The sequence below is a fragment of the Temnothorax nylanderi genome, unplaced genomic scaffold (genome assembly GCF_030848795.1).
Source record: "Temnothorax nylanderi isolate EJ_2023f unplaced genomic scaffold, tnyl_v1.0 TNYL_tig0938_pilon, whole genome shotgun sequence".
Classification (NCBI taxonomy): domain Eukaryota; kingdom Metazoa; phylum Arthropoda; class Insecta; order Hymenoptera; family Formicidae; genus Temnothorax; species Temnothorax nylanderi.
Genome location: NW_027250000.1, coordinates 4,430 through 21,139, shown reverse-complemented (window position 1 = coordinate 21,139; position 16,710 = coordinate 4,430). Strand labels below are relative to the sequence as shown.

General features: G+C 34.3%; 2 protein-coding genes and 2 long non-coding RNA genes across 7 annotated transcripts; 3 read left to right on the top strand and 1 right to left on the bottom strand.

Annotated features, from left to right (window-relative positions):
* Window positions 1–130: 130 nt before the first annotated feature.
* Window positions 131–2,341, top strand: LOC139786020 (uncharacterized). 2 transcript variants are annotated; one of them, XM_071725186.1, is made up of 6 exons: window positions 131–432; window positions 681–885; window positions 933–992; window positions 1,060–1,476; window positions 1,559–1,792; window positions 1,909–2,341. In XM_071725186.1, exons 1-6 carry the CDS (start codon window positions 289–291, stop codon window positions 1,980–1,982), a joined length of 1,134 nt encoding a protein of 377 aa, XP_071581287.1. In that variant the 5' UTR covers window positions 131–288; the 3' UTR covers window positions 1,983–2,341. The 2 variants fall into 2 exon arrangements, with proteins under 2 accessions (XP_071581287.1, XP_071581288.1); XM_071725187.1 differs by having other exon boundaries at window positions 1,869–2,341.
* A 4,930-nt stretch (window positions 2,342–7,271) lies between these two features.
* LOC139786018 (uncharacterized) lies at window positions 7,272–10,858 on the bottom strand. Of its 3 annotated transcripts, none has more exons than XR_011722152.1 (4): window positions 10,751–10,858; window positions 9,925–10,211; window positions 9,623–9,840; window positions 7,272–8,959 (listed from the first exon to the last, which is right to left on the bottom strand). It is a non-coding gene; the product is annotated as an uncharacterized lncRNA (long non-coding RNA). The 3 variants fall into 3 exon arrangements; XR_011722153.1 differs by lacking the exon at window positions 10,751–10,858 and adding an exon at window positions 10,424–10,466; XR_011722151.1 differs by lacking the exon at window positions 10,751–10,858 and having other exon boundaries at window positions 9,925–10,460.
* A 512-nt stretch (window positions 10,859–11,370) lies between these two features.
* LOC139786025 (uncharacterized) lies at window positions 11,371–13,267 on the top strand. The gene is made up of 2 exons (XM_071725188.1): window positions 11,371–11,945; window positions 12,018–13,267. Exons 1-2 carry the CDS (start codon window positions 11,777–11,779, stop codon window positions 13,265–13,267), a joined length of 1,419 nt encoding a protein of 472 aa, XP_071581289.1. The 5' UTR covers window positions 11,371–11,776.
* Window positions 13,268–15,144: 1,877 nt separating this feature from the next.
* Window positions 15,145–16,372, top strand: LOC139786023 (uncharacterized). The gene is made up of 2 exons (XR_011722158.1): window positions 15,145–16,072; window positions 16,128–16,372. It is a non-coding gene; the product is annotated as an uncharacterized lncRNA (long non-coding RNA).
* The last annotated feature ends 338 nt before the right edge of the window (window positions 16,373–16,710 follow it).

The window sequence follows — 16,710 nt, the reverse complement described above, 5'->3', positions numbered from 1 at the left end:
AAGCCTACTTAGAACTTGATCCGTTTACTCGTTATCGAGATCTCAACATCTCGTATACTCGCAACCCGTCGCGTCGCGTAAAAGAGTCACGGTCGGTCTCGCTCCGCGTATACTTGGCGCGAGACACTGCCGTGTCTCTTGATACATATACAATCGAGCACTATTATCGAGCATTATTAATTGCAGTCACGGTGACACTACGAGAAAAGCGACTGTGTAAAATAGGAGGTAGTGTAAAATTTGTTGAAGGAAGGAAATATTTAGTTCGGAACGGAAATACATTTAATAATGCCAGCCTGTTGTGCAAAGAATTGTCGTAATCGTGCGGAACAAGGATTTCGTCTATTTAGATTTCCTCGCGATAAACAGCGTAAAGAAATTTGGAGCAAGCAATGTAATACATATCCGAAAGAGAATTCGAGGTTATGTGAGGTATTGATAATATTATTTGATGTAACTAATAATTTTATACTATAGTGTTCAATTGTAAAACCTAGTACAGGACAATTTGCAAATCAAAAATTATTAAATTTAATTTAACTAACAATAAGACATAATAGGTATCGAGACTTAGCAAGTGTGTTATTAATATACTAGGTTTTAAAATTGTATAGTTAAACATTTGCTGCAATTCTTAACAAATATAATAAATAAGCAATTAATATTTGTTGTCGTTGCAGTTTTATTTTGACGATTCACAATTTGAAGGTGGGCGGCAGGATGGATGGCGCAAATTAAAACCCAATGCTATTCCTACTATTTTTGTAAATGAGGAAATTGTTACTGAAGGTTTACGAGATGAAACTGAATCTTCTGCAACTATTTTTTCTGAAGAAGGTTTACGAGATGAAATTGTATCTTCTGCAACTATTTTTTCTGAAGAAGGTTTACGAGATGAAATTGTATTTTCTGCAACTATTTTTCTGAAGAAGGTCCACGAGATGAAACTGAACCAATTGCAACTATTTTATCTGAAGAAAATGTTATTAATGGTAAGTGGTAAATATTATGTTATGTCATTTTAAACATTTTAATCATAATCTTATCTTTATTTTGTAGACACAAATGTTCAGCATGATGATCGTCAGCCTGTGTTCGTTTCCGCAGATACCGGCACTCAAACTGAGGAAGATAGTAATGTTACAACGTTCCAAACTGCATACTATTCTAATAATAATGGAACAATCAGACAAGCCAATTTAATTAAATATTTTAAGAAAGAATTAGTTCATACACAACAAAAAAATAATATACTTAAATCAAAACTTGGAAAAGAAAGGCTATTGAGATTAAAAGCTGAGAAGCACACAAATGCACACATAAAAGCATACAAAAACTTGAAGAAAAAATATGCAACACTATCGAAAAAATTGGAAGAAATGCCAATTCTTAAACAATTTGCATCAGAGTTAATTGGTTCACAATCAAAATGGTCCCCGGAATGTTTAAAATTGGCTACGCAAATAAGATATGCTGGTAAGTGGAATAGTTTATGAGTACTTGTTTATTCATGAATGATAATGAAATAAAACGATGATATATGTTCTTTGGCTTACAGTAGGATGGAAAGCATATTTGTATTTAAAGAAAGATATGGGATTACCTCTTCCATCTTATTCCACATTATGTAAACATATAAATAAACTAGATTTTAGCCCTGGCGTGCTAAAAGACGTGATTTCCTTAATGGAAAAAAAAAGAAAAACTCACAAATCTTCACATCAATCGGATTGTGTACTTTTAATGGATGAGATGGATATTCAAAAAACGTTGGAGTATGATGTCAGCACAGGTAATACAAAGCATTAAAATGGAAATAGATTTTTTAAATTAAATAATTAAATAGTTAAATTAATATAAAAATATAGCTCATTGTCACAACACCATCAATCTACTGGTCGTCTGTAGGGAGCGCCCCGTTTGACCACGTTGCGATTGATCACAGCGACCGTTGCTTGGAGTTTTTCCACTGGATCAGCTAATCTGATATTTTTACATTAAATCGGTGACGTGAGCAATCGGGTCCCACCCCATCTGTAACATGATCATGGTGATTTGACTGTTTTTGTACAGTCAATTTAATACGAGAATTTTTTGGAGAATGAACAACATCTCAACATAATAGACGAGTATGCAATTCCTGGAAACAACTGTTATTTACAGAATAAATAGAGCAATTAATATTTTTAGTATTTATTAAAAGTAGAAAGTAGTATTAGTAAGATAGTAGATATTTATTAAAATTACAAAATGGTTTTTTGATATTGGTATCTTAATTAAAGTAACACGATGAAATAAGTAAGTTCTATTATTGTGAATAAGAAATAACTTGTTAACATTGTATATTTATTTCATTTTGTATAAATCAAGCACCCACTTCACACTTATATATGCTCTCCAACAATTTTTTCCAATCCAAATCCAAAAAATTCTTTACTTTATTTTACAGCTTTAGATTATTAGTTTAAATTTTTCTATTTAATTTGCATTTTTCCTAATTTTCACATAAATTTTGATGTTTCTTACGTATGTAGTAATAAATTATACCTATATTTAGTGTTCCTTCTCTTTGTTTTATTTACGGCTTTAGGATCTTTCATCGGTCAAACAACATGTAAAGATAAAAATACACTAAGTTCAAGTGTTGTTGTTTTTATGCTGAGAGGATTAAATGAAAATTGGAAACAAAACATCGCGTGGCATCTTACAACAAAATCATCAGATGAAGAAGACATGTGTAAATTAATTTTAGAAATAATTGAGGATGTAGAAAAAATAGGTTACAAAGTACATGGTCTTGTCTCAGATATGGGATCAAAGAACCAAGCTGTTTGGCGAACATTAGGTTTCAAAGTGGGCAAAGATAATAACACACCCTTTATAACTCATCCCGTACGACCGGATGATTCTTTATATATATTTCCAGATGTTCCTCATCTATTAAAAAATTTACGATCAGCTCTAATGAATAATCTGATTATAAAAGTAGCTGTAACGGTTATGCAATCTGAAGAATTACCTTGTAATGAAGTTCGGTTTCGATATCTCGAGCAATTAGAAGAGATTCAAAGACGTTATCAGTTGAAACTTGCGCCAAATATCACTGCGGATATCTTGAAACCTTCAAGTTTCAATAAAATGAATGTTGCAGCTGCAGCTCATATATTTTCGGAGAGAACAGCAGCCGCTTTAGAGACTTTAGTACAACTAAAAATTATAGAACGAGATGCGTTAACAACAGCTTGGTTCTTAAGAACAGTCAGATCCTGGTTTAATGTTATGAATGGTAGATATCAAAATGATGCAATCACACCAGGAAATAAACAGAAAAAAGTGGCAGTTATTGATAATTTCTTGTATTTAATTGAGCATATTGTAATTGGAAGAGCATGGAAGCCAGTTCAAACTGGTATCAAAATATCAGCTTTAAATTCGATGTGGATTGTAGACAAACTTTTTAAAGATGGTTATCAATACTTTTTCACTTCTCGCTTAAATCAGGATGCTTTGGAAAACTTATTTTCTACATTGCGAAGACATGGAAATGTTAACCCAACGGCTTTACAAGTGAAAAGATGTCTTCGTCTCATTACTACTTGTCAATTTGTTGACAATCATAAGACAAAAAAAAATTATGAATCTGATGATGATGAACATTACGTTGATTTTTTTACTTTAAAACAAAGTATAAATAAAAAAGAAGAAAAAGATACAAGTATTCCTCCTTACAAATGTATGAATGTACCATGCGCAGATGAACAAGATTATAGCTATGTTACACCCATAGAAAATACAATTCAATGTAATGTCATCAATAATGTTATTGGAAGTGCTATATCTTACGTTCTCCGCAAACATTACGTTTGTCGATCATGTGCAATGACACTTACTACGAATGACAGCAATCGATTTTCTATTTATACCAAAGTTCTCTCCTTCGGATTTTTAGAAAATCCTTCCGCTCCACTTTTTAAATACATAACTGCAGTCGAAGCACATCTTCAAGAGCATTTGTATCGATGTGCGCTACATCCTCAATTATTTGAACACTTATTACTTATGATTAAAACTTGGGTACATTCTACCATACCACCCTGTAAATCTTGTAATGCATTTCAAAATATTGTCCGTCGCTATATCCACATTCGTCAAATTATTTATGTCAATAACCAAAAGCAAATAATTAAACAGTCGAAACATAAATCTTTTGGTTCAAAAAGTGCATTCAGACAAGCGTTTAGTTAATAATTCTCATACATTATATACTTTTTGATGTGATATTAAATTTATAATAACATATTTTATGTTAAGAAAAATAAATATAACTGAGAATTTATATGTCATGGTTTTTTATTTTTATATAAAATAATAACACATACGTTATATATTTTCAAAATTACTATATCGTTACAATTTATAATAACGTTTCAAACAATTGTTGAATATAAATAAATATTTAAATCTTCTACTAACAATTCATTACATTAATTTTATTATCAAAACACTTTATTTCCTTTTATTTTACCATTTCTCGTTGTAATTTTAATTGCATTTACTTTTCGAACAACTCTTGTCTACTCTTAACCTCTATTTAAACTGACAGCTCTGGCAAAGAAATTATTACTTTGAACAGCTGTAAGATAGCGACCGCCATTTTGGTGCCAATGTTGTTGAAGTGGGTGAGAAGACCTTCCTTTACGCCGTCGTCCATTTACCGACCTTGGTTGGAGGACGACCTTGTCTGCCACTTATATACCCTGAATTACCGACTCTCCCTGATGACCACCTCTTGGCGGTAAATCCCAAACGCGATCTTCACTGCCGTCCAAAGTATCTCTAAATTCTAAAGGACGTATGGTCAATCATTAGATTCTTGATACATGTAGGCAGTTATAATATTTTTACTTGCATCTTGTATTACTCATTGACTCATTTATCAGATATGCCTAAAAACAAGTTGATCAGAATCGAGACAAACGGTGTATCAATTCATTCAAAACGTAAATATTATATTACATGATAAATGATGCCTCGAATTGCGACAGCACGCGGCTCATGCAAATGTTTACACGCGGCAACCACGCGCCAGAAACGCCTCGTGTGAACAGCTCCTTGATCTCTGTCGTCAATATATATTTCACTATCTATCACGCAGCGATGATTACGATCGTCACTATTTCTAGGTTATAACTGACTTTACAGCTGCTTACAGCCTGAGCGCAGTACACTACACACACGTACATACATATATCGATATATCGACTCGAATTGATTTACTCGCTGGGTTGATAATGGCCGCGTTCAGCAGACCAAGCCGCTCAATAGCAGTCGAACGTGATTGGTTTTTACTTTTAGAACCAACCAATCAAAGCAGTGTGTTGATAAGACGAACTCAACAGTTGTGTCTGCTGAACGTGCCTAATGAGCCCTATTCTCGAATCGTTTTCATGAAACTCGCATGCAAAATTCAATGCTTTTCAAATAGAAAGTCGCATACAAAAATTATTAAGACAGGGCCCCTATTCTTGAAAAATATCGCATACGATATGTCATGAATATCACACTCTGCAACCAATAGCACACTTGCAAAGTGTGATTTTTCTAGTGAAATTCTTATAAAATATCGTATGCGATATTTTTCGAGAATAGGGCACCAAACTCGAGAATATAATCCCTGATTTACCTGATATATATACCTGATATATACGGGCGAAGTTCGCATAATATAGGTATCAACATTGCCCAGGTTATGTACAATATACATATATAGGGCCGATATCACAGTCTCTGATTAACGTGATCCTCCGATTAAACTCACTCTGCATTTCTTTCTAACTGTTCCCCTTAGAAAGAGACGAAGAGTGAGTTTAATCATGAGGCTCACATTAATCGGAGACTCTGATATCGGTCCATATTCTCAACTCTTTTTTATCGATAAAAGCGCGCATTTATTTCTGAAATGTTATAGTTCATGTTACATATATTATAGCATCTTAGAAATAAAAGCGCACTTTTTTATCGCTAAAAGAAAATTGAGAATATGAGCCAGTATATATAAATACGTGATTTAATGCTAATATTGTCCGAACTATATTAATATTGCATACCATGCAAACTTCGCCCATAACATATATACATCATTATTAAGAGTACATTAATAAATGCTTTCCATTTACATCAAAACTCAGATAATTCTCACTTGTGACGTCATTCTGTCTTTACTATTCATTAATTGTCAAAAAGGATAGGACAACGTCACAAGTGACAATTATTTAAGTTTTGATATAAGCACCTAATATTACACACAATATAATATACGTACATTACTTTTATTTGTAACGCTATTTATTTTTTCTTCTTTATCTTCTTCTCTCTTTCTTCTTTAATTTTAACTTCAACTTGCAAAAATGAAATTGTTAAAATTTTTACTGACAATTTGACTGTGACACACACGAAGCAAGTTGTGCATAGAATCCTAGATAATCAGAAAGGTGACATTAACGGTAAATATATCGATTTATCGCGATTATTCGCCATTTTGCTTTTATTATGATCGCGGTCTGATTCAGGCTGGATCCTTATATTCCTTATAAAAAAAGAAAAAGTGGAACGGAATAATAACGGAATCATTTTGATTGGTTAGCCTTGTAATACTTGTTTTAGTTCTACAGGGCTAAATCAAAATAATTCTACTATTATTTCATTCTGCTATTTCTTTCCTTGAAAATCCAGCCTCATGTTCACAGAGCTATTTGGCCGGGTTTACAATGGATGTCGTAAGTCGTAATATATATATATATATATATATATATATATATATACCTATATATATATACCTACATATATATATATATATATATATATATATATATATATATATATATATATATATATATATTAGAGTAGTCCTTATTTACTGGACAAAATATATATATATACATGCAAAAATAATCGCGTTCAATGTTTTTCCTGAATAAAGAAAGATCATTACAATTTGTGTCGTACAAATGTTTTCTTTAATTAATATAACACTCTTTTACTAACATGCAAGTTTTATTTATTAAATTAATTAGATTTAATCAAATAGAATGTAAAATTAAACAAGTTTAATTGAAAAAATTCAATCTCACTACTTGAGTATACCCCCGCGTGTATAATTATTAAGTGAGCAAGGGAGGCAGAGGGAAGAGATACTATTTCTACAATTTTACAAAAAAATAAAATGTGTCACATTATTTATATTAAGAGAAAGGTTTATCGTACCAATTGCGTTTATGTACAGAAATGTTTTATTCTTAAATTATGCACAAATTACAATCAATACAAATGTATCTGAAACAAGCAGGTTGAGGGATATCTCAATTTTTTGGCTGCTATACGAATATTCAGATAAAATGACAGCTGTTTTGTTAGGTGTCGATATATTGCATCAACCGCCATGTGTTTTTGCAAAATTCATAAAACACGTCTGATTATAGTTGTTGTCATATCCGAAGAAACAACTGTTTTAAATTGATAACTGATTTTTAATAAATGTTGATAATCAATTTAAAACAATTGGTCATATCTATTTTATAACTTAGTATAGTAAAGCTAGTTTATTTGTTCAGATATCCACATTTCGACTGAGTAGTATTATAGTAATAAAGGTATGCGCTAAGTCTGCACTTTAGCTAGATATCATAAAACATGTATCATTCTTTCTCTCTAGCACATCATACATTGGTATTACTAAGTATACGTTTACTTTCTTTTTAAATCACGCGAAACAATGCAGAAAAAAACTCGATATCGAATCCTAAAGTTTAGAAGAATGTTAGAATTGAACAAGTCATTTTCGCCATCATCATGATGCTATTAATTAACACAGCTTTGAAACGTAAAAATCTAGTGTTGTTAAATAACTCTAATAATCATAAATCAAAAACTCAATTTTCTCATGTAAATAGAAAGGAACATTATTGAGAATACCTTTGAACCAGAATTTCTTGGAGATTGCAGCTACCATTGTTACGATTAAATAACAACGAAAATCCATTTTCCTTGTACCGCATCGAGTTGCATCTTAGTTATATCGCATTCGTTTTTCGATTTTTATAATCATCTCCGATAGCGCATATCAAAGTAATCCACGAGATTATCGGATCGAGTAATAAAGTGATAAAGTATCAAAGCAACAATATACATATTTTACCTCAATACGGAACATTCGTGAAAAGTATGTTGAATAATTTGCCTATCGGATTAAAACTCTATTAAGCTAAATTAAATAAACTCGATATCAGAACGATATCAGAACATCACACTGCAAATACCAAATTATATATATTGTGTAAGTACTGAGCGACATATCTAGATAAAAAACCTATCCAGAGCGATAATTGTATGAGCCGCGCGTTATCTAGCCTAATATTAGATCGTTAAACGTTAATGAGTAACCAAGGTATACCATACGGTACATCCAAAGCACTGCCACGTAAGTTAGGAGCTTGGTACAAAAATGAGGCACAGTTTCACAATCGGGGAATTCTCTACCAAATGCTACTCCTCTATCTCCCAATGAATGTATCCGTATATCAAACATGACATTGTAATTACCATCATTAAACTAAACCATGCATAAATATTAATATTGTGCCCTTAAATTTGTTTAAGGAGAATGACGATTTCTTAAACAATTGCCGTATTCTTATGTCGGTAGCAAACAGTCTTAACAACGAGCGTAGACTAATCATGCCGCGTTCCATAATCGTGTAGTCCTTGCGTCGGTATGCATCATGTTACATGCTGGGAGTTAACAACTCTCATCAGGTATAACATAGCAACGTTATTAGCAATTGACGATTAGCGACAACGCAACGTAGTTGCTCAGCCACTGTACCATTAACCAGAGCTTCTTTAGGCTTATTGCTCTGCTGCATACGAGGAGGATGAGACCGATGTTCTCTTTGGCCTTTCCCTGCAAATTATTGTTAAACATGAATTCCTTACAATAATAATGTAGATATTTACATTATTTTGTCGTAATTATTTAAGATACGTTTGGTTTCTCCCACTGGAACCGAAGATGTATAATGTATGTAGCGTAAACTATAAAGCGTCAATAATGAAAATCTATAGTGTACATCACGTTAACAATAGATTCCCACTTTCCAGCGGGAGAAATCGAACGCAAGATTAGTAATTACGATATGCATTTTTTTTATACATAAGATAGCAAAATAGAACATGTATAAACAAAATTATAAAATTATCTTATTATTTTTGAAAGAATACATAATAAAATCGAAAATTAACTCGTAGAAATTAAATCGATAAAGATACAACAGTAAAATCGCATAATCAGGTCGCATTTCTAATCAGTATTAACACAAAGTATAGACACATTTTAAATTATACTTTATCAACCAATGTGTACTAAATTAAGTGCACGTAATACAATTGAACAAAACATTGAAAAATTGAATATTTTCTTATTAACTTGTTTAAACTTTTAAAATATGTATAACCCTTTACCATTTTATAATCTTTATAATAACTGAATATTAATTAATCAAAAAGAAGACGTAAATGAGTGTAGACTTTGTTTAATTTTATCGTAAGTTTGTAACATGATACATACCGACAGAAAGTTTTTTCAATACCGCACCAATATTAATTTCTGCGTCCTTGGCAAACATCTTCAGTTTCTCGAAGGGAATAGCCACGCCGCCTTTATCGGTTTCCCACTTTCCTTTGCCATCATCTTCGTCACGTTTCTTTTCTCGTTCTTTTTCTTTGCGTTCTTTACGTTGCTCCTTCCTCTTCACTTTATCATCGTCCTCCTCCTAGGCTAAAGCCCTATGTAAAAAAAATTATGGTGTCATATAATATATTATGCTTCATGTTATCGGCGTTTTAAATATACAATATTTCGCGTCTTACCTGTTATCAGAGCGGCGAGACCTTTAGCGTAAAATCGACAATGCATCGGCCCCAAGCATCCATACATGGAATGTATTGCTTGCCATAATAGACAATAGTGACGAAAATGCTGGCCAATTTAATGCGTTTTTCAGATTGTGTAAAGTCAATCTTCAATATCCTCAAATACTGTATATGCTTATATGTATAACGTATGCATTATTCTTTCTGCAGCGTTCAAAGCATCTGGATTTTCTAAGAAAAGGACAAAACTTCCCTCTTTCTCTGTTTTTAAAATTATGTAATTACTGCAATGAGAAAAGGTTAATTGAGTTAAAAATTAACTTCATAGAATTTACTGCATTTCAGTATCCATTGCTCGTATTAAAATCTAAAGTGTATGTAAGAATAATTATATATTTTCAGTACAAAAAATGAATATCAAACACAGTCATACTTAACCTTATAATCTAATGTCATATGTAAATTGATGTAAATAATAATATGTATACTGCTTTACCTCAACCTTTCGAGAGAAATGAAACTTCTACCCACTCTTTTTTCTTCTTATTACTGAACTTACTCAATATTACATCTGTACTATGTAAGAATTGTCTCGTTAGCTAAACGTGATACAATATACTGCAAAATAACATAAAAATTATTATTTACACCTACTTACATATGAAATATAAGATTGCAAGATTAAATGTGGCTATGTTTCAATAATTATTATCCATATTAAAATCTATAATTACTATTACGTGTACTTTAGATATTTAATAAAAGCAATAAATATTGAAACATAGCATATATGAAGCAAATATACCTTTCGTTACCAACTTACCTAATAAACGAAGTTTTCGATGCAACGTTAAAGGCACTTTACCCTTCAAAGAAAAAACCAAACTCTCTCTCTCTCTCTCTCTCTCTCTCTCTCTCTCTCTCTCTCTCTCTCTCTCTCTCTCTCTCTCTCTCTCTCTCTCTCTCTCTCTCTCTCTCTCTCTCTCTCTCTCTCTCTCTCTCTCTCTCTCTCTCTCTCTCTCTCTCTCTCTCTCTCTCTCTCTCTCTCTCTCTCTCTCTCTCTCCTCTCTCTCTCTCTCTCTCTCTCTCTCTCTCTCTCTCTCTCTCTCTCTCTCTCTCTCTCTCTCTCTCTCTCTCTCTCTCTCTCTCTCTCTCTCTCCTCTCTCTCTCTCTCTCTCTCTCTCTCTCTCTCTCCCTCTCCCGCTGGTTAAACGGAACATATTACACACTGCAACATATATATATATAATATAAAAAGACAAATAGACAATAGACAATTTAGAACCACATTAACCTCACTCGACACGAACCGTGACAGTTCGCACTATCGCATCGTACTAAATCGCAATATTAGCGTCATTCGTACTAACTGATGATATCGATACACGTTTTACCTTCTTACACCGATCTCACGCATTATCTTTCACACCACATTAATAATAAACAATAAATTTGAAAACTATCGGTTCTAGGAAGAAATCTCCCCGGAAAAATCCTCCCCGGAAACAAGTTCCCGGGAAAATCTCCCCGGAAAGAATCTCCCCCGGAAAAAATCTCCTACGGAAAAAATCTCCCCCGGAAAAAAACTCCCCCGGAAAAAATCTCCCCCGGAAATAATCTCCCCCCGATAAAATATCCCCCGGAAAAAATCCAGCACTACTGTATTTCAAATTGAGACGGCATTTTGAAGGGCCGTTACACTAGACTGTGCGACTTTATTTGGTGCTTGTATATGTTATTATTCGGAACCGTCAACTGATTGTGCTGTGTTTACTCATCGTCAGCAATATCACCTCGATTAACAGTAATCAGTCTGTTGTAAGTACTGGTAGCGATATTATCGTGCACCATGCCGCTCAAATTTGTAAAAAGCAACAAGGGAAAGAATCAGCTGATTGCTGATGGTGAATTGTATTACAAGCATGGGGAGGGGTCTAATGGAAAAGTTATTTGGCGGTGTGTGCAGTATAAAACCGGGTGTCGTGGGATTTGTCACACGTCGTCGGTGTTACGCGATGGTACGTAAATTAATGTACTTAACAGCAGTATCGGAAATTTTTCATTACTCTTTTACTTTTTGCTTATTATAGGCATCATTTTGCATCAAACTGAGCACACAACTCACGCTCCTAACGCTGCAGCAGTTGAGACAAAGCGCGTTGTTGCAAAATTACGGAAGAAAGCGGTGACAAGCAAGGAAGCATCATCGTCATTAGTGGCGTCTGTGCTGGGTACGGTGTCGTCTCCTGTTGCTGCACAATTACCGAGTGCTGAGTCATTGAGTCGGACTGTCCGAGGAATCCGTCAAAGGAACAATCCTTTACCGCCTAATCCCAGGAAGAGCACACTGTATGAAATACCAGAACACTTTCAACAGACATTGAAGAGCGTGAAATTCTTGTTATTCGACTCTGAGGATATTAACAACAGACTGCTTATATTTGCTACGGAGGATAATCTGCAGGTGTTGCGAGGATGTGACACATGGTATTGTGATGGTACTTTTAAAGTAGTGCCTGAAATATTCGACCAACTGTACACCGTACATGGGGAGGTGAATGGCAAGGTTGTGCCTCTTGTATATGCGTTATGCCCTAATCGACGCAAGAGAACATATCAAACTCTGTTGCGGGTTCTAAAAGATGCTATTCCCGGGGTGGCCCCAAAAAATGTAATGTCGGATTTTGAGATGGCATTTTTAAAAGCCGTTACACTAGAATTTCCCGAATGTGAACTCAAGGGGTGTTTATTCCATTTCGGTCAAGCACTTTGGCGTAGTATACAAGATCACGACCTTGCGCCATTGTACCGCGAGAGCAGCCGCGTGGCTCGTAATTTACGAATGTTATTCGCATTGGCATTCGTTCCTTTCTGCGATGTACATTACGCGTACGATGCTTTGCTACTGTCGAAATTTTTCACTGATAATGAGAAGGATTTGAGAGGTTTCCTCGATTATTTTGAGCACACTTGGATTGGCGTGTTAGGTCGTCGTAAAGTACGACGCGGCGCAATGTTTGATGTTTCTTTGTGGAACCACTACTCCTCAGTGATGGTGGCTGTTGCTCGTACCAACAATGCAGTGGAAGGATGGCACCATGCACTAAATCGGAGAGCAAATGGTTCGCATCTCGTACTGTGGAAAATGATCGAGTTGCTTCAGGCAGAGCAGGGTCTCGTCGGGGCTCACATTGCGCGCACGAATGCTCACGCTCCTGCGAATAATAGAAACAAGCGCTACAAAGACAACGATGCGCGATTGAAGAGTCTCGTTGCAGCATACAACCGACAGGATGTGTTACAATATTTGAAAAATGTCGCTGCCAATCTGTCGTTATAAAAATGTGTTATGATTTATGTGTTATTTATCTTTGTTGTTAGTTACGCCGATTGTATTACGTTAATTGCGCTTTGTTGAATGCGTTTAAATTCCTGAGGAATGTTGCTGTCAATCTTTCGTTGTTTTAAATTATCATGAGTTATGTATTTATTGTCTTTGTTTTTAGTCACGGCCCTGCGGGGGGCTCCACTATCATTAAACTATACACATAGTGTGCCTTGAAAAGTACGTGCGTGGGCTTTTCACACGTGGAAAGTTGTAAACCCATGTGGCACCTCGGTTTTTGCTGGGCACCGAAAATGTTTCCGGGGGAGATTTTTTCCGGGGGAGATTTTTGCCGGGGGAGATTTTTTCCGGGGGAGATTTTTTCCGGGGGAGATATTTTCCGAGGGAGATTTTTTCCGGGGGAGATTTTTTGATGGGGAGATTTTTTCCGGAGAGATTTTTTCCGGGAACTGATTTCCGGGAGATTTTTTCCGGGGAACAAAACGTCGGTTACGAAACTATCACTACTAATCTCACATGACACGAACTATCATTCCGTCACAACATATTATTCAATCTCGCCGCAATCTCGATCGCCCGGCTTCGACCGGCCAATCACCGGCACGGAAAAGCGGCAACACTACGTGCGAGATATTCGACTCCAAACAACAACTTCTCGCGTCTCCATGACTTTTTTAATATAGGACCAAATGGATTTTTTTATATAGGATAGAGAAGAGATAGAGATGGATAGATCAATGCTGTCGTTATTGCTCTAAATGTAGATATATGATTTTTTTAAGTATTTGATTCTTAATAATTATTCCATATAGAACAGAATCAAGATAAAATAATAAAAAATATTAATAATTTACAAATATTAAATATTAAATATTTTAAATAAATTACTAGTAGACCCTCGAAATTCAAAAATTGAAGAAAAAAGGGCTATCAGGGTCGAACGCGGATCTTAGTGCGTGATGTCAATCATTAGATTTATTCTTCAAAATACAGTACGTTTCGGCTCCATTCGAGCCATCCTCAGCAATAACAATAATGTGTCACAACGTTCTAAATGCCCATAAAAATTAGGGATATTATCGTGAGATGGAAAAATCAGAAATATATCTCTGACCAGAAATACAAACAATTATTGTGTACCGATGGGGTTCTCCCGAGAGCTTATGGATTACCAAAAATTCATAAAATAGGTAATCCCTTCAGAATCATAGTTTCCTCTATTGACAGTCCAACATACGCATTAGCATTTTTTCTACATAAGATCATTTCCGAAAGTATTCCGATACCTGATAGCCACATTGATAACAGTTTTGAACTTGTTAAGAAATTAAATGGAACTCAATTGAATAATGATTACATACTGATTTCTTTAGACGTGATCTCCCTTTTCACGAATATTCCGATAGATTTAGTTTTGGAAAGTATTTCAAATAGATGGTCACATATCTCAAAAAACTGCAAGATACCTAAGGATGATTTTATTAAAGCAGTCGAACTAATATTAAATTCTACTTATTTTTGTTTCAACAAGATTATCTACAAACAACAATTTGGTTCTCCCATGGGCTCTCCGTTTTCTCCCATCGCAGCGGATATGGTAATGCAGGATCTTGAAGACAGTGTGTTGCGACAACTCACCTTCAATTTACCTTTTTATTTCAGATACGTAGATGACATAGCCATGGCTGTACCTTTTTATGCTCTTGACACTATTTTGAAACTTTTTAATTCTTATCACCCCAGACTTCAGTTCACTATTGAAGTTGGGGGTGATAGGTTGAATTTTTTAGATTTGACAATTATCAAAAATGAAAACATACTAGAAAAGAGGCACGATTATGGGTATGGTGGATAGGGCCTTTTTACTTTCTCATCCAAAATTCCACGTTAAGAACATTAAGTTCATAATAGACGTTCTTCTGGAGAATGATTATCCGTTGACATTTATTTTTGATACCATTAACACTCGCATAAAATCATTACTTTACAAATATACTCGCAAACAAAATGTATCTCCATCTACGGTTGAAGATGAACGTCGTAATTGGTTCACTGTCCCATATGTTCCTGGTATTTCTGAAGAATTTAAAAGGGTCGTCAAGGACCAAAATGTCAACTTGTCCTTCTACAGTCTAAATAAACTTCGGAAATTTATCAAAGTACAAAAAGACGTTCTCCCAACTCAATCTAATAAGAATGTGGTTTACAAAATATCTTGTAACAACTGTGACGCGTCGTATGTAGGCCAGACGATGAGACAATTGAAAACGAGAGTCTCAGAACACCGTAACCACATTCACAGAAATACTACTACTCAATCGGTTATTACAGAACACAGATTGAATTTCGATCATGACTTTGACTGGGAGAACGTCGAAATTTTGGACAGTGAAAGATATCTCTCCAGAAGACTTGTATCTGAAATGTCTCACATTAAGCTACAAAAAAATGGGATTAACTCACAAAATGATACGGAATTTTTACACCATGCATATATAGATGTCTTAAATAAATTATAATCCACACCCATGAACGTTTTACCATTCGTATTCAACTTGTTAACGCGGCCAGATCCTGCTTTTGCTATTGGTTACATTTTATCTAATATTTCTCTCATCGACTTTACTCACTATGTATTATCCGCACTGTTGTTTTGACTCGACACGCTTTGTCGTGACACGCTTACCTTCGGAATGATTGTCATTTCGTCGCTGTTGGTGTGTCGAGGAGACCGTTAAGTCTCCTCGCGAATCATTTTGTCTCTACACGGTTTTATGTCCCACATTGTTCGGCCTTTTGGTGAGTTGCTGTAGTTTTCTTTTTATTACATGACTCTTACAAAGATATTTTTCAGATATCGATCATTTGGTCAGTGTTTCCGACAATTCTAATCGGTAAACTTGCCAATGGGCATTTAGAACGTTGTGACACATTATTGTTATTGCTGAGGATGGCTCGAATGGAGCCGAAACGTACTGTATTTTGAAGAATAAATCTAATGATTGACATCACGCACTAAGATCCGCGTTCGACCCTGATAGCCCTTTTTTCTTCAATTTTTAAATATTTTAATACAATAAAATATATTACAATATTATATGTATATATTTAATATAAAAAACCATGCTATAAAAAATTTATTGCACACATCACATTTTCCTTCTGATATTGTAAAACTTTTGAAAGCATAACATTTTAAGTAATTGTTACACAATAGAGTATAAGCATATATTATGGTAAATTATCTAGATTTCTTTCTAGTTCTATTAATGGTACTAGAAAGGCTAAACATCACTTTGGACACACTTACTCAGGGATTTATTTTTACTTGAAAAGAATTTTTACAGAATAGTGAAATACAGAATAAAATTGTATTACTATTTATCAATAGTAAAAAATATTGAAAAATGTAAATTTTGCTTCTAGACATCCTGATT

Coding starts and splice junctions, on each gene's coding strand:
- LOC139786025 (XM_071725188.1), top strand. CDS start 11,777: ATGCCGCTCAAATTTGTAAAAAGCAACAAGGGAAAGAATCAGCTGATT. Junction 11,946..12,017: donor GTCGTCGGTGTTACGCGATG/GTACGTAAATTA, acceptor TGCTTATTATAG/GCATCATTTTGCATCAAACT.
- LOC139786020 (XM_071725186.1), top strand. CDS start 289: ATGCCAGCCTGTTGTGCAAAGAATTGTCGTAATCGTGCGGAACAAGGA. Junction 886..932: donor AACTATTTTTTCTGAAGAAG/GTTTACGAGATG, acceptor TTTCTGAAGAAG/GTCCACGAGATGAAACTGAA. Junction 993..1,059: donor TGAAGAAAATGTTATTAATG/GTAAGTGGTAAA, acceptor TTTATTTTGTAG/ACACAAATGTTCAGCATGAT.